A 27559-nucleotide genomic window follows, 5' to 3' on the forward strand; every position below is an offset into this window, starting at 1 on the left:
CGCCCCCCACTGAGCCACACGGGCTCGCAGTAGTCTTTAGTCACCGTCTCCCTCACCAATCCTCAGGGTCTGTGGGAGAGAGGGCTGTGTCTGAAAGGTTCAGAGCTTGGCTTCAAGAGCTTACCTGGCACATAGCAAGTACTCGGGTAATTTTTGAATACAGGAATCAACAATTTTTTAAAAAATTCCAGACTGGGCGCTATCTCGTGCAGGACCGAATCACCAGCCTCTGTATAACGTTGTAGAAACCGCCTTATCTCTGCCTTGATTTCCCACCCAGTGAATCAGGGGTTACTGGGGTGGGAGGACCAAGCCAGGTCGGAGGAAGGGGCGCGAGCGCGGCGACTGGAAAAATGGAGTCTGAACAAGGAGTTTCCGCCCCTGGAAAATGGCACCGACAGCGCCGCGAGGGACAAAGGGATACACTGCTCTTTCCCCCACTTAGGAGCGGTGTGGAAGCTTCAAGAAGCAGGCTCCTGTTTCTCACGGTGGAAGAGCTCGGGAAGAGCAGCGTTCGTGGAAGTGGGTGGGCTGAGTTAGCGCGAGGCTCAGCCTCCGATTCCGCAAGGAGGGAATGGGGCGGTGCCGCCGGGCAGGGGCGGAGTCGCGGCCGGGCCTCGGCAGGCCCCGCCCCCGGGCCGGCGGAAGAGGGCCGGACCTCGCCTCCCAGACTTGGGCGTGTCCCCGTGGGCGCACGCGCGCGCACGGCACGCTGGGAAAGCGCCCGCGCGGCGGCCATTTTGTCTTATCGGCTCCTTTTTGGAGGAGGCTTTTTCGGCCTGTGAGCCGGCCGGAGAGGTTGGCGACGGTGTCGCCAGCGTTTTCTTCAGCGGGTGCTAGGGCTGGCGGGAGCAGCCGCCCGAGGGAAGCACCATGATTTCGGCCGCGCAGTTGTTGGATGAGTTAATGGGCCGGGACCGAAACCTCGCCCCGGATGAGAAGCGCAGCAACGTGCGGTGGGACCACGAGAGCGTAAGTCCCGCGGGCCTTGGGCCTGTGCCCGGGCGCCGTCGGGGGGAGGGGAGCGGCGCGGGCTTGGGCCCGCCGGTTCCGCGGTATGATTCGGGGCGGGGGCCGGGACCGCGACGCTGTCCAGTGTTTGACCCGGTGGCCGCAGGGACCCGAGAGCGTGGCCCGGGAGGGAGGAGTCCGCCCGGATCCTGGGATAGGGGATGATTTGTTTTTGTTTTAGTATCGAGGAAGCGTAGAGGGCCATTGGCAGAAGTGAAAAGAACCTGAAGCAGGGAAACGCTGGAAAGGAAGGAGTTATTTAATTATATCAGACAGAGGCTCCAGAGTTTTCACCTCATAATGAAATAGAGGAAAGGACAAATTTTCCCGTTATTTGGGTTGAGCATCGTATTTAGACCGAAGTTTCTGGCCAGGATTAGCGGTAAAAGTCGTGACAACGTATTATTTCAGTAATGGTCCAGTTTCTGAATGGACGCTTATATGGGGAAATGAATCTTGAAAAGAGGTCGTAACTTGGTAGGGTTTACCCGTCATGATTTACAAATACTGTTTGATAGCGGTACGTTCACTTAAGCCCTTGGTTGTCAAGGCTTTTTCTTAAACATTAAACTCATTTGATGCTCTTAACCCTATGTGTACGGGTAAATATTATAACCCCAGTTTCACAGATGAGGCTTGAGAGGCTCGCCCAAGATCTGTTGGCAAGTTAAGTGGCGAAACCAAATCTTTGTGATCCTGTTCACTTTCCACAATTCTATGCAATTGGTTCTCTGAAAATACCATGATGTGTATTTCAGGTGTTTTGAACGTGGAACATACGTTTGTTTTAGGTCTTACCTGAAGAGTAGATGGGGGCTTTTGATTTTACTTGGCTTGCAGTTTCAATCAAACAACATGATAATTTAAAGGCAGTTACTAATCAAAATATGAAGGAATAGTTAAATATACTTTTTGTAAAGTTAGTTGCTTACTCTTTAAACACAGACTTTGGTCAGAGTAAAATCTCTTTTGCAATGCATGAAAACAAGTTAGTGCTACCTGAGTCCTTTCAGATACCTCAAGAAATAAGTGTTAGTTTAAAGCATTGGGATGTTACCTGATTCCGAAGTAGTATGAAGTGTTATGGTAGAATTCATTGTGTGGGGTCAGATTCGCATATTTGGCATTGGCCTCAAGGGAAGTGAAGCTATTTAAAAGTTTGTAGGTTTTTTATATTTCTGGGGTTTCCCCCTACTTGTCTAAATGGGAGACAGTACTTTTGTTGTTTGTCTTGACCCTCTTTTTATGTAGGCATTTATTTGTCACAGTGAAGTAACTTTTTCTTTTACCACTTAACTCAGTATTCTTTCCATCTAAGCTTTGCCCAAAAAAGAACATTATGAGTTAGTTGATGTGCAAATAGGACATTTATCAATTTTGAATCAAAGAGAAAATTGCTTTTGATTGCCTCCTTATGGACTGGAGCAGCCTATGCCTCTACCTCTTAGTGTTTTGAACAGTGTTGCGGAGAAACTTTGTTTCGGTGGTGGTATTTATTGCCACATTGCATTATATGTTACTGGTTTTATAGCATTAGCAATGAGGCTCTCAGAATGGCAATTTAAGGTTTTATGTCATCTCAGCTGTAATAAATCTGCTTTCCTTTCAATTTTAGTGCTTCTCACTGATTTAAACTTTTGGTGCTTGTCACCAAAATATTTTATGCCTTTAATGACAGGTTGCACTTCATTCCAGATTCAGGGATTTGAAAGAGTCAGTTACTAGTATTTCAGATTCAGGACTGCAGGGGAAAGTTTGGCATTGACCAGGAACAAAGCACGTGGCCTCTTCTAAATAAGTTGGAATTACCGTAGGGTATAATAAAGCTGGGGAAGTTTGTGACATCACTTCCGGGTCATTTGCCTATTTTACGCCTTGGCTGTTAGTGCTAAAATCTTGGAGTAATGGACAACCCCTACATATACTGTCAGTGTTTCACCATCACTGTAACCTGATATTTCAAAATACTTTTGCATTCCTGTTGTAATTGAAAATTTTCCTTTGCAGGACTTGCACTAGTTGGGAAAAGCAATTTCAGCTGGGTGGGGTTTCTTTTGTTTATTGAAATGGAAGCTTTACCTTAGTGGGTTTTTTAACATTTTTTTAAAAATGTATTGATTTTAGAGAGAGGAAGGGAGGGGAGAGACAGGCATCATTTTGTTCTGTTTATATAGGCATTCATTGGTTGCTGCTTGTATGTGCCTTGACTGGGGATCGAACCCAAAACTTGGGCGTTTCAGGGTGATGCTCTAACCAGCTGAGCTACCTGGTTAGGGCTTTACCTTAGTGTTAAATGTAGTTCCTAGATATCCATATTGGACCTGTAGAATTTGTTTTAAATGTGGTTTTCTGCATCTCACCCCTGCCCCCATTCTAATTCTGAGTCTCCCGGAAGGCCCCAGAAATCTGCATATAATGGCCTCTTAGGCATTCTACTGCTTCCTGACTCACCTGTTGGTCTTGGGTTCTTAATTGTGGGTAGCACTTGGGAAAGCTCATTTTTAAGTGAAGGATGCATCTGTGACACAAATTATCGACCTTTCATTTATTTGTAATGTGATGTATATATTACCACTATCAAAGTTGAATCTCGGAAAGTGCCTTACTGGGGTTAGTACTTAACGGGCCTTTCCAACTCCTTTGCAGATTGCTCTGGATCTGAAAGTAGTTTTCAGCTTTAATACTGTTCCAAGGATTCATTGGCACATCTTGCCTCCTTTGTTATTAATTTATTCCTTGAGATTATTAGTATTTTGCATTAAGCAGTTTGTGTGCTCTGCTTTGTTAATCCTAACCAACCACAGTAATGAGGAAAGCATATGATTTTAACTGCCTAATGAGAGCATATTTCAGTTAGTGTCAACATGAGAAGCTTTCAGTGTTTACCAGACAAGGCATTAGAGGCCTTGTTATTATCAAAATAGATAATAGGAATTTTGTAGTTCAAATTGAGATTTTTACATTGTAGCTCTCAACCCAAACGTGAAATTATGTAATTGTTGGCTTAACTCTGATTCTGATAATACCTAAAATGAGATTTCTTTTATCATTTATCAAATTCACGTATGCCCTCTGTTCAGTGGAGGGTTAATGATTTAAAAGGGGAATTGAACTAAATGTTCTTTTCTCTCAAATCTTCAGAATGTTAGCAGATATTGTCATTGACACTGGAAGTTATTTAGAAAAGAAAAAACCAGTTAAGGCTTCTGTCCACATTTTTATTTGTGAACTTTTTAAGTATTTTACTAGATAATTTTAATTCAGAGTCACCAAAATGATGTTCTGTTGGAAATGCAGGCTTTTCAGCCTTAGTCTATACATGGTAAGTGTTGGGCTTCTCAGAATTGCCAGGAGTCTGTGTGTTAATATGTGTACTTAACTGCTGTTTGCTTTTCTCCCCACAACATATACAAGAAGTAGGGTGAATAGTATGAACTTCCCATGTACTCATACCCAATATGACATTAACACAAGGCCAATATTATTTCTTCTATATTCTCTGCCACTTCCATTATTTTGGAGAATTCTATCACGTCAGCCTTTAAGATATCTCTGTATTTCTAAAATACAAACACTTAAATAAAAAAGGACCATCACAATACTCTTACTCACTGAAAATATTAAGGTATTTGATTGATTGCTTTAGGGAAAGTGTGTGTGTACTGTATCATTGGACTTGATTTCTTCATAAGGGGAGAAAATAGCTTAAGTTAGTAATGTAGTGCTTCCTTATTTTATGCAATATGTTTAATTTTCTCATCATTTGTTACTTGTGAGTGGGGGGAAATTCCTGTATTCCTTTATTCAACAAAAATGTATTGCTCTTAGGCTATAGCAGTATAGCATAGTATAGATACAGCACTTGGCATGAGAGAACCACCAGTCTGATGGCAGATACTAAGGAGTAAATGCGATTTCGTAAAACAGTGTGATAAGTGCCACAGTGGGGAAGAGTACACATGAGAGGTGCACCTAACTCAGACTGGGGTATTTGGGAAAGGCCTATTAAAGTGACCCTTAAATACTGGGACCTAAAGGATTAGTAGGAATTAGACTGAGAGAGTGGGAGAGAAGAGAGGTTACTAGGGGCTGAAGAAAATCAAAGTTTTGAGGAATCCTAAATGGTGTTTTAGCTGGGGTCTTTGTTTGTTTTCCTTGAGGGAGGGGGCATGTGGCTAGATAGGCAGGAACATGGTTTTGAATGGTTTTTTAAGTCTTATTAAAAGTTTGGACTAAATTACATTTGGAAACAATTGAAGGCTTCTAAGCAGGAGAGAGATTTTTACTATCTAGCTGCTATGGAAAATTGATTAAAATTTTACCAAAAGTTTGTGTAGGCAATAAAAAGACTGACCCATGACTACAAAGGTATATATGTGATAAAAGGCGTGGAAATAAATGACAGTAGAAAGAGTGATCACGATATAGTTGAAGCCTGAAACTATGTTATTAGGGACTGAATATTTTTGTTACGTATTAAAATTTTTCCCTTTTCTATTTTATCTTTTTAAAAAAATACACACAATGAATTCAGCTCTTAGCTAAAAAGAAACATTTGTTTGTAGCCAATTGTAGCCAGTTAAGCCAGCAATTTTCAACCTTTTTTCTCTCAGGACACACACAAAGTAATTACTAAAATTCTGTGGCACACCAAAAAATATTTTTTTGCTGATCTGACAAAAAATAGATACAATTGTTGATCTTTCACACCAGACAGCTATTGTTTTGGAATTCTTGAGGCACAAAGGTTGAAAATCGCTGAGTTAAACTATTAATAGTGGAAGTGACTACAGATTATGGAGTGACAGGTATTCTTTTTTTCCCCCCATCAGTAAAATTTTCAGGTATCCTGGATTTCAAATAAAAAAATGTATATGACAATTAAGTCCCTGTCATCAAAATACTAGGTTGATTGTTGCCAACATGATAAATTTAAAATGGGAGTAGATTATCAAAAACAGAAATTGAGTAAGTTATCTTTATTATGACTGTTTATAAAATGGACTTTGGTATCTGGTGGAACCAATTACTTATCAAGGTTATTAGTAATGTAGAATACTAAAAGAAGTTCTTTAAGGTTATCTACAGGATTTTAGCTAGGGACCTATATTTGTAGGTGTTTGTAAAGACATTCATACATGATTTAATGATATGAAGGCTTTACTATTTGTAAATATTACACAGCTGACCTAACCATTGGGGTGAGAAACAGCCAGGCATTCAACTGGTTTGGGGAAAGCAGTTTAACAAAATAATGCAGACAGCATTGAAAATATTTGGTTAGCTCAAGGGAGACATAAGACATATATTGCTTACTGTTGGATTCAAGTAGACATAGGAAGACAAAAGTCAGTAAGATATTCTTAGCGTACTTTTGTGATTGGGAATGGTCTAAATTGATAATCAAATCTGATAGTGCCTTGAAGTAAATGCTAAAATACGGGACTGTTTTTGTTAAGGTGTTAGTCTTTTTTTAAAATTTGAAGATCTAATTAGCTTTATTAAGGGATTCATAAATCTATGAATTGGACAGCATAACATCTAGCAGCTAGAAGGGCACTCCCTAAGGTGTAAATCTTAGCATTTTCCCAGTTAAATATTTATACTTAAACCCCAAAAATGTGTCAGTCTTCTTTATATTAAATAACATTCTCATTACAAATTGATTCCATTAATATAGTTGGAATTTATTTTACTATTTTGTTTTCCTTCTGAGTTTAGAACCATTAAAATTTTTTCGAAAGTAAACATGCATGCTTGCTATGAAAGATTAAAGTTTAATATAGAAGTAAATCGTGAAAGTCTCTCCATGCCTCCCTTTCCCCTTAGCCAAATCCCCAAAAAAGTTAAAAATTGGTATGTTTTCCAATCTTTTCTAATAATTTACAGACATATCTGTAAGTGAAAGTTGTCATAGATATATTAATATATTTAACAAATTTCATTTATACTGTGGGATCTTTTGATTGGTATATAAGTTTACCTTAATTTATTTAACTATTTGTTTCCTGGTGGGTATGTAGATTATACCTAATTCTTTTAATTTTAAATTAAATGCCATGCAGTACTTAATAGATTTAAGAGTGCTTGTTCATGGCCCTGGCCAGTGGCTCAGATAGTTGGAGCATTGTCCTGTACACCAGAAGGCTGCAGGTTCCATTTCCAATCAGGGCACATACCTAGGTTGCAGATTTTATTCCCAGGTCAGGGCTCATGCAGGAGGCAACTGATCAATGTTTCTCCCTCTCCTCCCCTTCCCCTCTTTAAAAATCAATGAAAACCTATTCCTCAGGTGAGGATTTTAAAAAAAAGTCTTCATGTATTTTTCTGAAAAACTGACTTAGTACATAGAATCTACTATTTTTTTGGAAAGCCTTATGTAAATAAGGCTTAGGTTTCACAATAAAACTTTAAATAGCTCTGGAAAATCAGAGGTATTTAATCATTAGTTTTAGTAGTAATGATCAGTTTTACAGAAAAGCTAAATCACACGATACGTGGTAAAGCCCAAATCCCAGTCTGGGTCAGTTTGATTTTGTGATAAATGTTATTTATTAAAACTAAGATTCCATAAGTATTTTATTGCTATTTCAGTACCAAAAAAAAAAACCTATGTGATTCCTTCTTAGAAATACTTGTATTTGGTTGTATTTTAGAGTTGGGAGGAACCATAGAGATATTTATTCCTTTTGTTTTAATGTTTAAATTCAAGTAGGTATAGACTGACACCTTAACAAAACAGTCCTGTATTTTAGCATTTACTTTAAGGCACTACCAGTTTTGATTATCAAATTATACCATTTCCAATCAGTACACTAAGAATATCTTACTAACTTTTGTCTTCCTATACCTCCTTGAATTTAAATATTAAAATGTAAGTATAGGAAGGATCATAGAGGTTTTTTGAGGATCATAGAGATTGGCCCAGTTTAAATGTAAGAAAGAACAGTAGTCTTCTATTGATTGATTTTGTATAATGACAATAGAAGTCTTTTGAAAACAGCAAAATCAGTCTTTAGATAGAATCCACTCCCAAATCTCAAAATATACTTCGTAAATATGGGAAGTAGAAATTAAAAAAATGTGTACGTCAAAGTAAAATGCACAGCGATGGTGAAGTCTCATACCTATGAGAGTTTCACACTAAATTTAGTTTTTAAATTATTATATGACCACACAATTTGTAGCTATAAATAACAGTAAGTACTGCTGGTAACTATCACTAAACTATTACATATAACTTTTAGTTGTGGGAAATTTGTTAAATAATTTTTGGGCCCGTGGAACCAGGTTAATAGTCTGAAAGATATGTGGCATATTCTTTGCCTCTGTTCTCTCTACACCAGATATAAAGTGTGGGTGCAAAGTTTAACAAATCACTTTTAAAAAATTTTTATTGATTTCAGAGAGAGGAAGGGAGAGAGAAGCATCAATGATGAGAGTCATTGATTTGCCTCCTACATGCCCCCTACTGAGGATCCAGCCTGCAATCAGGGCATGCTCCCTGACCAGGAATCAAATCCTGACCTGGTTCGCAGATCCATGCTCAACGACTGAGCAACACCGGCTGGGCAACAAATAATTTTTAGTAATTAGAAAAGTATATAGCATATTATATGAGCATTGGAGGTTTGGAAATAATCTGAAAAACCATTAACCATTTGAGCATATCCTCACCCGAAGATATTCTTCCATTGATTTTAGAGAGGAAGGGAGAGAAACATCAGTGTGAGAGAGGAGCATCGATTGGTTGCCTCCCACGTGCTCCCTGACTGGGAATTGAACCCACAACCTTTTGTGCACCAGATGACGCTTTAGCCAACTGAACCACCCGGCCAGGGCTAGAGCCTCTTTAATAGTTCGTAAGAATGGTGTTTAAGTTTCAAAGAGTAATCTTAAAAATCCAGTATTAGAAGAATGTCTAAAGAAAATGGTACAAAGATATTATGTCTTAAGGCTATATGTAATATAATATTGCTATAAAATGAAATCTTTCGATACTTAGACATGATTTTTTTAATCTTTAATTGTTTTTTAAAATTAAAAAAATATTTATTGATTTTAGAGAGAGGAAGGGAGGAGGGAAAGGGGTGGTGGAGAGAGAACACCGATTTATCGTTCCACTTATTTATGCATTCATTGGTTGGTTTCTTGTATGTGTCCTGACTGGGGATCAAATCTTCAACCTTGGTGTATCAGACGACATTCTAACCAGCTGAGCTACCTAGCCAAGGCTAATTGTTCTTTATGACCTTAGTTTTTCTGGACAAAGCTTATGGAACCATATTGCTTCAAATAAGTGTAAACAATTTGATCTGTGAGGCAGAAATCAATCTATGTCATATTTAACATCTATTTCTAAGCATCTAGAAATAACTCTCATTCTATCTTAAATTTAACATTTTCTTTCACGTGTCGTAGTTGTACATTGATAGTTCATCCAATAACAGTGAAGTATTATATGAAGGAAGGAAGGTACTTTGGAATTTTGCTTACCAGGTTTTGATTTGCAGTGTTATAGAATTAAATATAGGATAATCTTAGAATATAGCTGAAGGAATTATAGAAGTACCAGAGGGAGAGAATTAAAAGTCAGTTTCATGTTAATTCCCCATACCATAGGAGCCCATCAAGAGTCACTCAGTAAAGTGCTGGTATATATGGAAATACTGATACATATTGGGGCAGGTTACAGTATCTCTTAAGTGAAAATACTGAACCAGATTGCTTTAAATGAGTGTTATTTATAATTTAGCCAATGCTTCCCAAATCCTAATCCGTAAATTGGTTCTGGTCTTTAACAATGTTAGAACAATAAGAACAGTGTAGGTTGTTTTGGTGTTTGTTTTTATAAAAAAATAAATATTCCTTTTTTTCTGGATATCTTCCCATATTTTTTTGTTGCTATTGAGGGGGTGGTTAGTGATTTTAAAAGCTGGTAACTCTTTGTCAGTTTTACACATTTCTTACTGAGATGCAGGAGTCCAGAAGTCACTCGTTCACCTAACTGATATGGTCTAACAAACAAAATAGTTCTTACACTTACTTGGTTGAAAAATGAAAATCCAGAAATGAGAAAAGAGTTATTTGGCACTTTTTCCAATATAGTTTTAAAACAACAACGTAAAAAAGTTAAGCACTTTTGTTTTTCTTCACTAGGTTTGTAAATATTATCTCTGTGGTTTTTGTCCTGCGGAATTGTTCACAAACACTCGTTCAGATCTTGGTAAGTGAATTTTCTATGTAATTCTTATTCAAATTTATGACTTTAAAAACTGGTACTTTATCATTCTGAAAAGTTTTCTCTTAAAGGCTTGTTGATAAAGTAAATTTTTTCCTGGCTTAGATTTTTGAATGTATTAATAAATGTCAGTTTAGTTAATTATACAATACATGTCTATTTACATTCCCTCCCTAATCCCCTCCACTGAAATGGAAATTTAAAAACAAAAAAGGTGTAAATGGAAGAGGAGATAACATTAGAGGTGTCAACAAATTTTTGGAAGATGACAAGTGGATGGAAGAGTAGCAACAAACTCAACAGAGCAGAGAAACCTGAAATTTAGCCTGCAGAATGGGCTATTAAACAGAAGCAAGTGATCAGCAAAGCCCTGGACAGGCTCAGGATTTGGAGGTACCAGGTACCATAGAAAGCAGAGTTGAGTAATGAGACCAAAAGTGACAGATTAGTCTAGTTATGGGTTTCTCAATCTTGACATTTGACATTTTGAACTGGGTAATTTTCTTGTTTTCGGGGTGTGTTCTATGTTTTGTAGAATGTTTAGCAGCATCCCTGGCCACCTATCCTCTAGATGCCAGTAGCACAGCCCCCAATTGTGATAACCAGAACTGTCCCCAGGCACTGCCAAGTGTCCCTTGGGGGCATGATTCCTCTCTGTTGAGAACCACTAGTCTAGGTGGTCTGACTCTTAAAACCTGTGCATATGGTGATTATGCCTCTCTCACCCTGTACCCCAGGAGACTAGAGGGTTACTTCCTAGAGAAATCAGGTGAAAGAGACTAGTTCAGCTGAACCACAAAATGTAAAAAAATAATTGAGTGACTATTCTTCCAAGGATGGTACATAACTAGTATTATTTTAGAACCATAAAAGAGAAGTTAATTCACTAAGCGTAATGCTTGCCCTTGAGCATTAGGAGCACATTAAGGGTGAATGAGTCTAGATATTGGGATTCCAGACATAGCACAGGGCAGTAAAGAATAAAAATGAGACTGTAAGAGATTAAATGAGTCTATATTCTTAATAGTGGGGTTTTCCCATTCCCTCCTCTGCCCTGTTCCTAGAAGAATACAGCCAGATGTTTTTCCCCAGGCAGAAGAGAAGAGGATTCTTTAGAGAAAGTGAACAGTTCCAGAGAAGTGATCTACAGGTACTGACCCTTGGGGAGTCTCCTAAAAGAAAGTCTTGCTGCCTGATTTTTCAATGGGTAAAGCTCCTATTAGTTGACAAACCCTGCCTGTGCATACCAACTTCCAGTTAGATTTTGGAAGTGTTTTGCCAGCCAAGGACACCAGTCAGACATTTGAAGAAAACTTTCAACACAAGAGATTAACGAAAACCAACAATAAAAAAGAATTGAGTGGAGTTAGAGATAATGGGGAAAGCAGAAGAAAAAAATTTTAAAGTTTTAACTAAATTTAGTATCAGAAATAAGAGAAGATATCAGAAAGAATAGGGTGCTATATAAAAATGGAACTTTTGATAAACCAAAAAGAGCTCTTGAAATTAGAACTGGAGAAATCTGGAATGAAATCAGTGGAAAAGTTTGAGAATAAAATCAAGGAAATTTGCTGGAATATTGGGTAATTGGACAGAAAAGATTAAAATATCAGCCCAGCTCTCTTAATAGCTGAATAAAAGTCTAGATAGAGAAAACAGAAAGGAAAAAATTTAAAGTTTTTGCAGTACTGAAGGATGTTAGTCTCTAGATTGAATGTGGTCTTCAAGTACTCAGCACAGTGAGTGAAAAAGATCCATACCAAGACACACCATTGTGAAATTTCAGAACCCCAAGGGTGGGGGTCGGGCACACAGAATTGTGAATGAGAATGGCCTCAGATTTGTCAGTGACAACACTGGAAGCTTGAAGACATTGGAGAAACACCCTGAGGATTCTGACTGAAAAGTATTTTTACCTAGGTTGGCTTTATAGCCAAACATGAAAGTATGAGGGTAAAAGAAATTTTTTTCAGACATGCAAGGTCTCAGCAAATTTATCTCACATGAACCTTTTCTCTGGAAACTCCACCGACACATGGGCATAAACCAAGAAGGAGAAAAACAAGAGATCCAGTAAACTGCATCCAATACAGACCAGAAAAGGAATTTCTCAGGATGACAACTATTAGTGAGCTTAGAAAATAAGCAGCCTAGATTGAAGAGATCAGAAAGCTCATGGAAGAAAATGAAGCTGATTTTCTGATGTGTTTTGAATCTTGAGGAAAGTTAATATTGAGATAGTTTCTAGAGTTAAAGTGTTTGTGAGAAGAATTTGGAAGTAAATAGAAAACTAAAATGAAAAAATCCAGGGATGAAGTGTATTCAAAGTGTCATCATAATGCACCTTTTGTTTGGCTCAGCAGTTAATAGTACTTGCATAGTCAAAATATAACACTGAATATTTAACCTAAAATTTTGATGCCCAACATAAAATAAGTATAGAAGTTATAAATATGGAGAATTTATAAATATCCAGAAGAAACAACTAAAAGGGTTAAAATTAGTAGCCTTTTAGAGATGGAAAGGGATGAGACTAAAGTGCTAGTCTTACATGGTTTGACCACATGTGCAGATATTCAAATTTAATAAGATGTCAGTGGTGTTTCTGACCAGTGGTCTGCCCTCATTAGAGTTTTTTTCCTTGGGCAGCATCAAAGAACAATTTTCTCTTTCTTCCCACTCCCTCTTAACATACAGTTGCTCTCCATTAATACTGATCTCGAAGACTAAGGAAAACAAATTTCATGTGTTTATTTGGGCATGTTGCTTCATGATTCATTAAGCTCAATTTAGGTATCTACAGACTACTCAAATGATAAAATGAATCTTTTTTCCTTTTTTTGAAGAAAGAACTTTTGTTTTGGCAAGAGAAAAAGTTGTTAAAGTCACCATTACTTTATGTATGTTCATATTTCTCATTTTTTCCCCTTCAGGTCCTTGTGAAAAAATTCATGATGAAAATCTACGAAAACAGTAAGTTACTTTTTTTCCCCCTCACTCCCCTTTTCTCCTAGTTATTATGTGGTTTAATGGGGACAAGGATTGAAGAAATAATTGGAATTGATGTAAAATGAATGCCTGATAGAGGTCCATCATATTCATTAGCTGGGGGTGGTATAGCTTCAATAATGATACATCACAGTTGCTTTTTGACAGCCCCAGTTTTATAAATGAGACTTGTCCAGGTTCACAGATCCAATGTAGTAGAGCTGGTGTTGAAGCACCTAGGTTTGCCTGATTGTAAAATTTATGCTTTTAACCAAACATAATGCTAAATACTACCTTCCCTTTACCAGGAGGAGGGACAGCTAGAAATTCACTTGTTAAATATCTAGTTTACCCTTTAGCCTAAATGCAACTGTCTGTGAGACTAGTTAAGATAGAATATGTGAGTTGTAATGAATAAAGATTTAGAAAAAATTTAATGCTTGTTTATTTTCATTTTTATCAGGTATGAAAAGAGTTCTCGTTTCATGAAAGTGGGCTATGAGAGAGATTTTCTGCGATACTTACAGAGCTTACTTGCAGAGGTAGAACGTAGAATTAGACGAGGCCATGCTCGTTTGGCATTATCTCAAAACCAGCAGTCCTCTGGGGTGAGTATGAAATTAATTTACAGTCTTTGTAAAGTGTCCTTGTTCTCTGGAGACCTTTCTAGTATTGAAACTTGTGTTCAAGTTCATTCATTACTTTGTGTTCTTTTAGAATGACATAAAACTTTAAAGGCGTTTTTTTCAGTCTTTATTAGTAAATGTAGTGCCGATTTTGCTAATCATAAGATTTTTCTCATAATTATCAGTAACTGACAATATGTAATTGACTAACAAATTGATTGGCTAACAGAAATTGAAGATAGCTCAGTTACTATTCTTGTGATTCGACATTTTATTAAATACAAATATATATGGTATATGAGAGTTTGAATATTTATCTTTGGTTTTTACTGTTTGGTAATATATTTTATTGTCTTCAATAGGCAGCTGGCCCAACAGGCAAAAATGAAGAAAAAATTCAGGTTCTAACAGATAAAATTGATGTACTCCTGCAACAGGTAAGAACTGTATGCATTAGTGTCAGAAAATACTTGGAATAAACACCTAACCAAAGAAGATATCAGGATGGCAAATAAATATACGTAAAGGTGCTCAATGTCCTTAGGGAAATTAAATTAAAACCACAACGAGATACTTGTACACCTATCAGAACAGCTAAAATTAAAAAGACTGACTATACCAAGTATTAGTAAAGATGTGGGCAGACTGGAACTATCACACACTGCTGGTGGAATATAAATGGTGCAACCACTTTGCAGAAGAATTTATCTGTTTCTTAAAAAGTTAAAAGCTATACCATGAGCTGTTTCACTCCTAGATATTTACCCAAGAGAAATGAAAACATGTTTACACAAAGAGTTGTATGCCAATGTATATATAGCAACTTTATTCATAATAGGCAAAAACCCTTAAAAAAACAACTCAACAGGTGAATGGATAGACAAATTGATGTATCCATGCAATGGAATACTACTCAGTAATACAAAGGAATTAACTGCATGGAACAGTATGATGAATTTTAAGATAATTAGGCTGAGTGAAAGAAACCAGGCCGCCGCTTGCCCCCAAGAGTGCATAGTTCCACTTATATAAAGTTCTAGAAAATGCAAAATAATTTATAGTGAAAGAAAGCAAGTCAGTGGTTGCTTGGAGAGGAGGTATTACAGAAACATGAGGGAACTTTTTGGGGTGATGGATGTTTTCATTATCTAGAATAATAACGCTGGGGAAGGTCTGTCCCGTGGGCTGTATACAGCCTACGAAACCATTTGGTCTTGCCAAGGCAACCACAGGCGGGACTCGAAATTCAATAAATCTAGGAGCTTTTTTCATAGCTAATTTTTAAGTTGATAATTTTGTATGGCCCTCAAATGATGTTATCAGTATTCAAATGGCCCTTGGCAGAAAAAAGGTTCGCCACCCTAGATGAAGTTTCATGGTGTCAAAACTGCATTGTGCACCTTAGAATAAGCAGTTTGTTGCATGTCGAGTACACTTCCTTAATGCTATAAAAAATCAAAAGGGTAAATTAAACACAGGCTTCAGTGAACAAAACCAAACAAAAAGACCCAAACAAACATGCTAATGAAGCATGGGGGGGGGGAAGAAAAATATTTGGATAGTTTGGTTAGAAAGGAGTTTGAATGCTTTTTGTTGTTCTTTTAAATCCCCCCTAGATTGAAGAATTGGGATCTGAAGGAAAAGTAGAAGAAGCCCAGGGAATGATGAAATTAGTTGAACAGTTAAAAGAAGAGAGAGAATTGCTTAGGTCTACAACATCGGTGAGTAGCAACCTCATTTTGATTTACCCAGGCTGTTTGCTATGAATTACTAGGACCTGTTTCTATTTGAGAACTTCTATAAACAATTTTCTTTTTTTTCCTTTTTTTGTAAACAATTTTCTAAGGTCCTGAATCAAGAGTCAGCAAACTTTTAAAACAAAGGGCTACATATAAGTATTTTAGATTGGCAAGCCACACTACATAGCTCTGCCTTTATATTATGAAAGCAGCTTTAGACAGTACATAAACAAATTGTTGTGGCTTTGTATCCAGTAAAACTTGTTTTACAAAAACAGACCTCTAGCTGCTGGCTTGCCAACTGGTGCCTTATATCATCATGAGTAATTTTGGGCCTGTTGTTGTACATCTATAAGAATAGCTAAAATTAAAAAGACTGACCATACCGAGTGTTAGTGAAGATGTGGACAAACTGGAACTATTTTTATTTTATTTTATTGTTAAAATAAGTTAGTACATATTAATCTTCAATGTTGGTGTACACCTAAAATAGCTTCAACTTTTAAAAAACTTCTAGAGAATATATGTTATGGATATTGATGGTAGAATATAATTGGTCATTGGTTCCCAACTATTGACTAGGTTATGCTTAGGTTATACTCAGTTAGTTCCTTAATGATTTTGAAAAGCATTTTTAATATGGAGGTGACACCTTTAGCCTGTTGAACCTAAGCAAGAAATGAACTTAGACTAAAATAGGTTGCTTTCTGAAATATAGTTCAACTTTCTCAAGGCAGTGCAGATAATTCAACGGTTACAGTTGAGCATGAGGATTTAGCACTTCCTGGATGAGATAAAGAGTTGATACTGTTGTCATCCATCCCCTTTGTAAAAGTTGACCAATTAACTGCTCGAGATTATGCCTGGGGGGAAATGGAAAATAGCAATTCACGAAATTAAAAATCTATTCTAGATGTTAAGTACTCTTTTTGGATTTGTTTGTTTTTTCTTTCTCAGACATTCTTATAACTGATTTATCATTTTAGACAATTGAAAGTTTTGCTGCCCAAGAAAAACAAATGGAAGTTTGTGAAGTGTGTGGAGCTTTTTTGATAGTAGGAGATGCCCAGTCCCGGGTAGATGACCATTTAATGGGAAAACAGCACATGGGCTATGCCAAAATTAAAACTACTGTAGAAGAATTAAAAGTAAGTTTCTTTTAAACATGTATTTTAGCTATAGCTAATACTATATTATGGCTAAAAATTGATTACGTAGATATAAACGTTGTTGATATTTTCTGATGTGTGTTATTTGAAGCAGTGATAATCCCTATAAAATTTTGCTAAGTCAGTTAGATTAGCAAAGTACCTTATTTGCTTCACTCTTCTGTGCTAGGAATTTGGGGAAAAGAATTTTTCTGAGGAATTAGTCAAGTAATGATATCTTGTGTACATCCATGGTGTTGGAATTTCTATTTTAGGGCATACTATTTCCTAAGTTGGTCTACAAATGCTTCACATTAGAGAACCATTGTTTGACAATGCCTTTTAAAGTCTTAGCTCTATAAAAATTTACCTCCTTAGGAAAAATTAAGGAAAAGAACTGAAGAACCTGATCGTGATGAGCGTTTAAAAAAGGAGAAGCAAGAACGAGAAGAAAGAGAAAAAGAGCGGGAGAGAGAAAGGGAAGAAAGAGAAAGGAAAAGACGAAGAGAAGAGGAAGAAAGAGAAAAAGAAAGGGCCCGCGACAGGGAGAGAAGAAAGAGAAGTCGCTCACGGAGTCGGCACTCAAGCAGAACTTCTGACCGAAGATGCAGCAGGTCTCGGGACCACAAGAGATCGAGAAGTAGAGAAAGAAGGCGAAGCAGGTTTGTAGAGCGCGTGAGATCATGCCTGGTACACAGTGAGTGTGCAGTAAACAGTAGTAATTACTAGTGTTATTCCTTGGTACATGGGATGGTCTTAAGTATCATTAAGCACTAGGATGGATTATGAATGTTGAATCAGTGAACTAGTCCATCTTCAAGGCAAATTCTTTGCTAATTCCCATCAGTCTGGGGAGGTTTGATGCAATCTTACTAGGAAATGAGTTTACTGGGTGTTCTTTGAATTGCTTCTCTTCTCATTGGTCCTATGAAGACACTTAAGTCATAAGTTTTTTTAGGTAAGATTACCTACTTTTGCTTTGAACAACATCAAGCATAATTAAGAACTAAAACATCATGTAATTCTTTAAAAACACAAATATGAAATTAGTTTTACTGTTTTAATTAGAGTTGTGATTGAAGAGGGGTCATAAAGAGCATAATGATAACTGTCTTAGCACTTTGAAAAATTGAAGTTAGATTTTCAGTTCTTAAGATTTCTAGTGTAAATGGGTTTTAGTAGTAGACTATATTCATTTGCCTTTTAAGGATAAGTTTAGTTTAATTTTGTTATTTAACGGTATATAATTCTCCAAGGTTTTTTCTTACTGTAAATATCAGCTAAAATTGCTTTTCTTGTATTTTAAATTATTAAGAAGTAGAGATCGCAGAAGAAGCAGAAGCCATGATAGATCAGAAAGAAAGCATAGATCTCGTAGTCGGGATCGAAGAAGATCAAAAAGCCGGGATCGAAAGTCGTATAAGCACAGGAGCAAAAGTCGGGACAGAGAACAAGATAGAAAATCCAAGGAGAAAGGTTAGTTTATGTGAGAATTTGATTCATTAAGAGATTTTCACTCTTGCCTCCTCAGTCTTCTTTGGACATAGACAGAGGTCCATTTCAAGCTGTACTCCTTTTCACTTAGTGGTAACACCATTCAGCAGAAGATGGGCATTAGTTTCCCCTCTCCTGCTCTGATGTGTGAGAATGACTGTTGACCTGGTGTTTTCTAAGAACACATTAAAACCACATTATTCAATTGATAACCTGAAGTTTTATCATCTGGATTCTTCCAAGTATTGCATTACTTTTCAGGTTTTGGGGGCTATAGAATATATTAACTTTGTTATTGGCAGCATTTAAAAAAAATTTGCTGTAGTGTTCCATAATATGTCTTGCAGAATAAATGTACATTGTCCTCATATATGTCCTCATATGTAACATTCATTTAACTTAATAATTAACTTCTAAGTTCACAGAAGTTGAATATCTTACACGTGTCTTAACCATGTTTTCTATTGAAATATGCTGTTTCCCCTCTACTTTTTCCTTTGGTTCTCTGTGGCATCTTAGTATTTGGTTTACTGTGCACTATTAATGAACTGTCTTCATTTTGTCTTCGGCATGTTTTCACAAGGATGTCCTCATCCTTTAACTTAGCCTTTATTGAAAGATAATTCTTTTAATCATCAGGCTCTTCTTTCTGCATTTTCTTCAGATTCTTTGAACACTTTTTATTTTATATTAACTGTTCTGCTTTGCATGAATTTTAGGGATGACAGAAAGGGCCTATTTCTAATTTTCTTGGCTCTACTTGTTCCATCCTGTTCTGCCTATCTGTGTCCATGTTTGATCGCCAACATAATATGTGTGCTGCTGTTTGAGTTTATTGTACTGGACTTTCATGTGATACTTGTTTATTATTTTCTTTTATGGAACTCTCCTTTGCTGGTTTTTTTTGGGGGGGGTGGAGGCATACTCAAGTTTTTCTAGATTGAGTTAGAGAACTAGCAGCACAAACAAACTTTTTTGTCTTTTGCTTTTATTTTTCCTTAAATAAGTGCACTTTCTTTTAAAATATATTTATACGTATTGGCTTTTTCTGCAACATGGAGCAAATGTTAAAAAGTAGGGAACAGGGGCAATTTTTTAAACTTCCACAAGCTTTAGTGTTTGCCATTTAAGTTCGGAAATTACTTCTGTGATTCAGAAGGCTACAAAGGATTAACTGATTTTCCATTAGTTTCAAGAAAGTTCATCCAACATTTTTATAAGATTTTCTGTATAATGTATTTTTAGGGTGAGGGATCAACTCTTAAGAGGTAACTAGTGATGTCAGAGATCAAATTAATCACTTATCTTTGAGAACTAATGCTCTTTGGTATATCATCGTTCATGCTACTTAAAGTAGTTGGATTGGTTCTCAGGGACAAAAGTTAGCTTTCATAGCTATCTGGGATCAAAGTTGAGCAGTAAATGCCAGTGGCCTGATTAAAATAGATGTGTTTGTGTAATTTCTGGATAGAGCAAAAGAGATGTCCTGAATTGCTTAGCTATAATCCTAATTGTAGAAATGGCATTATGGAATATAATAAACTTTTAAGTAAAAATAAGATGCATTGTGTTTAGAATATGGACAGACAGGGATTTTCCTGGTGAGATACTGAGACTTGGTTCAGAGAAAACTCTGCATCAGGTCCATCTTGAAAAGTTGGGTTTGCTGTGATAGATTTATCTTAAACTTTGGGGTCTCTTTTAGAAGTGATAGGATTTACTGGCTTTTGAAAGTGCCATGTAGCCACTTAGGCACTCCCAGGTATATAAATGACTGAAAGCCTGAACTTTGAGGCCAGATATGAGCAGTAGCAAACATTTGATAATGCAAATGAGTAAGAGGGAGTTCACTACTCCACGTGCTGTTATGGAAGCACTTTATCTAACTCCACAAATGAAAAGGGGTTTCTTACACAAACTTTTTTTTTTTTTTTTTTAACCACCAACCAACTTAAGGTGCTCTCTTTGTCAAGAGAGTTTCCTTTTTTAATCCATAGCCCTAAAATCCACCACACTTTGTGGATGTCCTTAGGACTATTAAGATCTACCATATTTACATAGGGCAGAAGATAAGATTATTGGACTGACTACTAGTCCTCTACGGGGCAACAAGACGACTCTTCTTCATTGAAGCTACCTGTGCACCGGAGAAGCCCATAAGGCACAAAGGGAGGACTTTCCCACAAGGTCAGTTAGAGCACACTGTACTGGCACAGTTCTCATAAGTGGACAGACAGATATGAAGCAAGTCCTGCAGTCAGCTACTTGGACATTGCTTTGTGCATTTTGCAAGTGTTATGGACTGAATATGCTCCTTCACATAAAGATCTTCAATTCTTACATTCTTTGAATGAGTGCCCCTCATACCATATTTTGTTTTCATTACCATTCCTCTCCCAGTTGTCAATGTTGCGTCTTAATACCTTTGTCCAGGTTCTATAGAGGGTTGTGCTTCTCTTGAAACATCTGTCTTATGAACTAGTCTGCTAGACCAGCTATTCTTAACTTGGTTGTAAGGAGAAAAAGTAACTTTTCCAGAAAGTTTGTAGCTTGCTTTAACGTTTTCTGTAGAAGTCTTTTGTTAGGTAATACTTGGAACTGAAAAGGCTAGAATATACTTGCTCTGTGTACCACTTTTCCCTCTAGTGTGAGGCTTCGCCATTCCAAAGAAAACAGAAGAAGAAAAACATCGAGATGCACTTTTTCGTTCTTTATTTGCAGCTGAGTTGGACTTTAATTTCTCCTTTTGGAAAAACAACTCTGAGTTGGTCTATATATTACCTTAGCAAAGCATAAAAGTTCAGTACTTGGATTGGGATTTAAGGTCCACTTCCTTTCATTGGGCTTGTCCCTCTTGGGCATTCAAATATATAAAAAGATACTAGATAGTTGGAGAAACATGCCTATTAAATATTCAACTTTTTTTCACCTTTTGCAGTTACTATTTTTACCTTTTTAACTTAATAAATTTACTTCATGTGAACATAGCGTCTGTGTACTGTCTTTCATATCTTTCCCATTGCTTTTTGATGTTTTTTACCCCAAATAAAACTTACTTAAACTTTAGATTCTGCAGTAATTTGGAGTTGCCTGTACTTCAGCTTCTCACTAGTTTGAGATTTTGCCCACTGTTTTACCCTTTGCTTTTTTATGATTCCCTGCACCTCCATAAATTACAGATTTTATCTCTTTGATAGATTGACCAAACTGTGTACTTGCAGTCTGTGGGAAGTGATTGTCTTTTTATCTCTTGATTGTTTCATTTTTCAAAGTATCATGTATGTATCGTATTTTACTTTAAAATCCACAATCAATGTCTTCTTTTATGGCAGAAAAGAGGGGATCTGATGATAAAAAAAGTAGTGTGAAGTCCAGTAGTCGAGAAAAACAGAGTGAAGACACAAACACTGACTCAAAGGAAAGTGATACTAAGAACGAGGTCAATGGGACCAGTGAAGACATTAAATCTGAAGGTGACACTCAGTCCAATTAAAACTGATCTGATAAGACCTCAGATCAGACAGAGGTAAGTGTATTGTTTCTCACTTTGATTAGGGCTTTTTGTTACTGTTTGACAGTGCAGCGTAAGTATGCACAGATGAAGATGGATCTAAGCCGAGTAAGAAGACATACATCTTCTGAAGGAAAAGACAGTGTAGTCCTGCAAAACATTTTGAGGTACATTGTTTTGTCTCAGCTATTTTGTAGCAGACTCGTGCCCCCATTAGTGTGCCTCTTTGGAAATTATTGCCCACATTTGTAATATAGTCGCCATTGAAAAGTTAATTATCCTTTTTTTAGGGATTTTGCTGTCATTTCTTTTTTTTTTTTTTTAATAAAAAGGTTGAACTGTTTTTTTTTTTCTTTTTGGTATTAAGTCCATCTTGTGTTGGTACATTGGCAGAGACATTGCTTTAAAAACTTAAATATTTCTGAGGCACATGTTGGACTCTTTGTTTTAATTAAACTGCTAGTTATTTCTTTGTCAAGGATGTGTCTAGTTTTTTGCTTTATTGCCTTGCATTCTAATGCAGTTTGTTCTGTAACTCGAGAGCCAGTAGCATTGGATTGATGGAAGTGTAGGGTTTATGAATTATTGCAGCTGACTACCATACCTCACACAGCGTTGGTGTTGTGAGCGGCCCATGAAAAGCCAAATTAAAAATCAAGGATTCAGTCAAACTAAGCAGGTACTCATGCCAGGTACTCCTTTCTCTACCCACATCCATGTTTGAATGCTATTGCCTGTGATCTTTACGCTTAACTGTTGTGTATCTTTTTGTTCTTTACAAGAAGCACAGGGGTTTTTGTGTATTGCGTGAAAACTTATAAATCAAATGTTAACAGAATGGAATTTTTTTTCAACTGTATGTAGGGATGCAGTGGTGCCCAGAATTAGATATCTTTAAAGAATTTTAAATACAATAAACACTTCATATTATTCGCCTTGTTACATTCAATGCAATTCTCAAGTCTTTAAGAGGTATGTGTTTAATATTTCCTACTGTGTAGGAGACTTTCGTAGTCAGCCATAGGTCTGTAGGTATAATCACTGGCTGATACATTTAAAGCAGCAGTGAGTAGTAAGGATAGACATTTTCAGTCTGAAGTGCAAAGAACTGATGAAACATATAGAATGAATTTGGGTTTTTAAAGAACTATTAACAGTCAGGTTTTATAAGAGTTCTTAAAACCTATAAACTGTTCATTCTTTGGGCTAGTGGCATGGGATAGAATATTCCTAATGAAAGGAAGTACCAATTAGTTGATTTGTCTGTGGCATTCCTTTTCTAGGACAGCAATATAATGTAATGCCTGTGTGCGCCATTCCCACATAGGCAAGCATACACAGGCACATGGCTTTAAGACCACACTGATGCTTTGATAATCAAAAAGAATACAAGAACATTCGTATACATATGTTATTAGCAGTTAGTGACTGGGCCAACACTTAGTCATAAAAGTTTGCCTTTTACATGTTGTCTAATTATCATTTTTCCCCAAATTTTGCATTATAGGACTACTGTTCGAAGATTTTTGGAAGAAAACTGAAAACGGCGTAAAGTGAAGACCGACATTAAAATGAGGTGAAAGAAAACTATAGTGGCATAGAAAAAGTATAAAGCTCAGTTAGTTGTTTGTTTGTTTGTTTTTTTTTAATTAAAAATTAATTCAGGACTGATGTGACCTACCAGATTTCAGAACATGTGTTAATATCATATATATGCCACTGAAAACTTAGGTCATGTATCATATTTTTTTCTTTAAGACTTTTTAAGAAATATTACCTAAACATGTGGCTTGCTCAGTGTTTAATTGCAAGTTTTCACTCTCGGACTTCGAAAACGGGATTAAACGTTAGTGTTCGTGTGACTAAGACAGTGGGATTCCATTTTTACAACTCTGCTATACCTAACCTAGCCTTTGGATTTAGAAGTGAAAATAAAGTATCTCTGACTTTCTGTTACAGATTTGATTGTCTCTGTCATTGGGAAGTTTTAGTATTAATCTTTTTCTAATAAAGGTGTTGACTCTGAACTAGTCCCTTGTTTTAAATATGAGGTACACTGTTACTAGAGGTGTTGGTGGTACAGTTTTATCTGGTGGTTCTGTTTAAGACTAATTTTTATAGAATTTCCAGTTTAAATGTTTTTAATAATGGTGCTTCAATTTGGGGTAGTTATGAATAAATTTGAATTTTGCTTATAAATAGCAAAGATGTACAGTGAACTAGAATATATTTTTACATCCCTGAAAGATATCTTTAGTAGTAGTAAATTCAGAATATCCTTCTGATGAACACAGGCATCCTCTAGCTGTGATATAATGATGTAGAAGAGCATTCAAAAACTTTTAACTCATTTTTAGTCTTTGTTTTAAATTCTGTATCAAGATTTCTTTTAATCTGATCTTGTCAGAATACAAATGTATTTATTTCTATGGGGTGTGTAATACATATAACAAGGATTAAAAAACAAACAAACTAGTTAAGCAGATGATTTCCCTCCCTTTGTCACATACGGCAAATTTGGTGGCTAGTTTCTTTTGATAGTCCTCTTTGTCAAGAACTGTATAAAAGTATCTCCAGCTACATATATCATAGTAATATTTTGTGATTTATAATTTTCAAATATTGCCGTCAGTTTATAGGTAAAGAAATTGAGTAAGTGGGTTACATGACTTACCCAAGGTCATCTGGCTCTGTGTTGGCGAGCTAGCACATCAGTCTAGTAGGTCTCTGCCTCATGGTCCAGTGCCTCGCTACGATGCCACTGTATTCATTCGGTAGGCATAATGAACTGTTACAGAATTTACTAACATGCTCTCCACCAGGCTTTGGAAAATAACGAAGCTGCCAGTTCAGAGGCTCTGTGAGAGAATGCTTTGAGGACAGTGCGCTCCTGGCCTACCTAGTTGATCCCGAAGATGCAGCAAATGGGTTGTCTCTGAACTTGTCAGGGATGATTCACGGGAGGATTAATATGAGATGGAAAAACAACCTAACACAAAGTCAGCCACCTCCCAAGCACTGCTTTGTATAGTTTGACACAATTGTGGTTGTAGGGAGAAAGAATTTACTAAAGTATTAAAGGTAGTAAATTATTAAGGTATTAAAACACCAGGTTTATTCTGTTCTGCCTCATCTGGAATTAACAGCTAACATTTTAATGATGTACAGGAAACGAGTTCATGAAAAATTGTCATCTCTGCAAACACTTAGATCGATGTCAGAGTTATGTGGGATTTGAGGGGAAGGCCTGGCCCCTTAAAGTGTCCATGATTAATGTCTGGTCTTAGTTGTGGAGATCTAGAAGGTTGGGACACTCCCAACACCCAAAATTTACCAGTCTTGAGAGGAAATGTTTCTTAGTAGCCAAATTCACAAGAATCCAATATAAAGAGATTCTGTATAAGAAATACACATTTCTGCCTTGCAGACCTAAAAGTTGTTAATTGGTTAATGTGTATTTCCTTTTTGAAAAGCCTTGAAGGGGGGAGCCAGTTTTTATTAATCAGAAGAGTACTTGATAAAACTGGAATCAAAGCAGTCAGTTCATTTTCTTTAGAAAATTTAAAAGACATACACATAGTAGAACCAGTATCATTAACCTCTATTAAAACTCATCACTAGTATAACTGAATGGCCAGTCTTATTTTGTTTGTTTGAATCACCTACCCTCTATTATACTGGAGTGTCAGACCTACCATTTAATCTGTAAATACTTCAGCATGTATCTCTAAAAGATAAAGATTTAAACAATAGTTCATTGATTAAAATAATGGGGTGAACTTTTAATTGGCCTATAGTACTGGTCTGATGATTTACTTTTTATTGTGCCTCTCAAGGGGCCCCAGGAATTGAGTCTTCTCCTCTGGCATCCTCCCCACTGCAATATAGAGACCCTTCTACATTCTATCCTACCCCTTTTGTTAACTTTTTTAAAAAAAAAAATCACAATCCATTGATTTTTCAGTTTGAATCCAAACACATTTCTTGCCGCTTTGAGTCATATCACCCAGCTTAGATATTTATGTCCTCACAGCATTACTCATCTGCAGGTGATCTGTTCGCTTTCTTCAATATAATTAGTGTCACAGAGGATAACTGACCCTCTATCCAAGGTCTGAGAACACGACCATATATGCATTGAGTTCAGCCACCTTCTGATTAAGTTTCTAGAGATGTTAAAACTGAACAATCTAGGCTAGAAGTTTATCAGGCTTGCGTCCATTCTGTGCTTTTAAAAATGCATTGTAGATGAGCTGTGTGAATGTTCTTAAACATTTTTTTTCTAAAGTGCATGAAACGGAAAATACACTTGAGTTTATTGTGTACATTTTCTGTGGAATGGGACTTCATTCAGGTTTTCAAGTTTGAGTTCGGACTGGTTTTTAGTTTATGAAAGAACCCCAGGTGACTTTTTTAAAAAAATTTGTATTACACTTATAATGCTTGTACATGGATGGTTCAAAAAAACAACAGTAGAAAAATAAAATTTAAAAAAATTCTAAAAAAACAGTACATCAGTGGAAGTGTTTAGTGATCCATGTCTTCCTTTCCCTGTCCCTCTGTTCTTCCTCTCCAGGAGCTATGACTGTTAACAATTATTCTTCCAAGTGGTGTTTTGTGGGGAGGTGGGCTTTGGAGAATGTAAACATACATGTGTAGATTTTTAAAATATATGATAGTATACCACATGTTCTGAATCTTGCTGTTTCACTCGTATATTTAGAAACATTTGCAACATGGGAGACATCACAGTACATTTCAAGTAAACCAATGCTGAGAAGTAGAAGTGTTTTTCATTGTTATATGAGGTTTTTAATTCCTATTTTAAAAATGCAGTTTGAGAGTTTCATAGTCGATCTTTTTCTTCCCCTCAGCCATCCCAAGTAGGTCAGTTGTCAACAGATTTAAGAATGTTTAGGAACAATGGAAAACAGGTTGACTGACTGGCTGTGCCATAACTTCTCTTGCGGCTCTTCCACCCCCTAGATTCATACCTTAGAGAAACTGTACACATGTGCCAGGAGATGGACTTAGAAATGTCATAACAGTGTCATTTGTAGTAGGAAGAAAAGGAAAATACACCAACAAAACTGGAAAGACCCCAAATGCCCATCAGTAATCCACTGGATAAATATTGTGATATATTCCACAAAAATCAAACTGAACTACAGCTACAGGTGTGAACATGGATGAATCTCTGGTCAGAAAAGCAAGTAACAGAAGAACACGTCCACTCTGGTTCTATTTCTGTGAAGGTCAAAACCAGGCTGTTCAATACACAGCGTTGGCTGGGCGATTTCTTCTTTTAACTGTACGTTTTTATGTGCTTTTGTTTGTATGATATTAATAAAATTTCAAGTTGAAAAAGGGACAGATTTTGGTGTAGGTAGTGCCTAATAAAACAGATGTATAAACAATAATGTATTTCATGAAATGAACCCTCCAGTGTGTGGCCAATTTAAAAGGTACTGTTTCTTGAGTGCCAAATATAGGATCTTAATTCTAGTTTTTTTTAGAGCTAGAAACAGGTTTTAACTGTGTGTTTTGTCTTGACGTAGTTTCATTTGGGTGTCAGCCAGGGAGCTGATGCTTTTGTTCTGCTGTTTAAGCAGCTTTCGGGAAGCTTTTCTCACATACATGCCCTTCCAGGAAGGGAAACTGCTAGGCTGCGAAGAGCTGGACTCCTGGCCCATAGCCTGGTCCTCCCTGTGTTCGATTTAGATTGTTACCTCAGAGGACCTGCTGCTTTTTACCTTGTTCTGCTCCTAGTGGGCACCATGAAGTATTAAATGTTTATCAGT

At 36.8% G+C, this 27559-nt stretch overlaps 1 protein-coding gene across 5 annotated transcripts; it reads left to right on the forward strand.

Annotated features, from left to right (window-relative positions):
• The first annotated feature begins 743 nt into the window (after positions 1-743).
• LUC7L3 (LUC7 like 3 pre-mRNA splicing factor) lies at positions 744-23785 on the forward strand. Of its 5 annotated transcripts, none has more exons than XR_001602483.2 (11): positions 744-972; positions 10171-10237; positions 13186-13225; positions 13704-13848; positions 14229-14303; positions 15483-15587; positions 16592-16753; positions 17132-17415; positions 18069-18229; positions 20204-20434; positions 21580-21666. XR_001602483.2 is itself a non-coding variant. In XM_016203382.2 (11 exons), the coding sequence occupies exons 1-10, from the start codon at positions 874-876 to the stop codon at positions 21738-21740; spliced, it is 1299 nt and encodes a 432-aa protein (XP_016058868.1). In that variant the 5' UTR covers positions 744-873; the 3' UTR covers positions 21741-21773; positions 23266-23785. The 5 variants fall into 5 exon arrangements, 3 of the variants coding, with proteins under 3 accessions (XP_016058868.1, XP_016058867.2, XP_016058869.2); XR_001602484.2 differs by having other exon boundaries at positions 20309-20434; XM_016203382.2 differs by lacking the exon at positions 20204-20434 and adding an exon at positions 23266-23785 and having other exon boundaries at positions 21580-21773.
• The last annotated feature ends 3774 nt before the right edge of the window (positions 23786-27559 follow it).

Source organism: Miniopterus natalensis, chromosome 17, assembly GCF_054644295.1.
Source record: "Miniopterus natalensis isolate mMinNat1 chromosome 17, mMinNat1.hap1, whole genome shotgun sequence".
NCBI lineage: Eukaryota > Metazoa > Chordata > Mammalia > Chiroptera > Miniopteridae > Miniopterus > Miniopterus natalensis.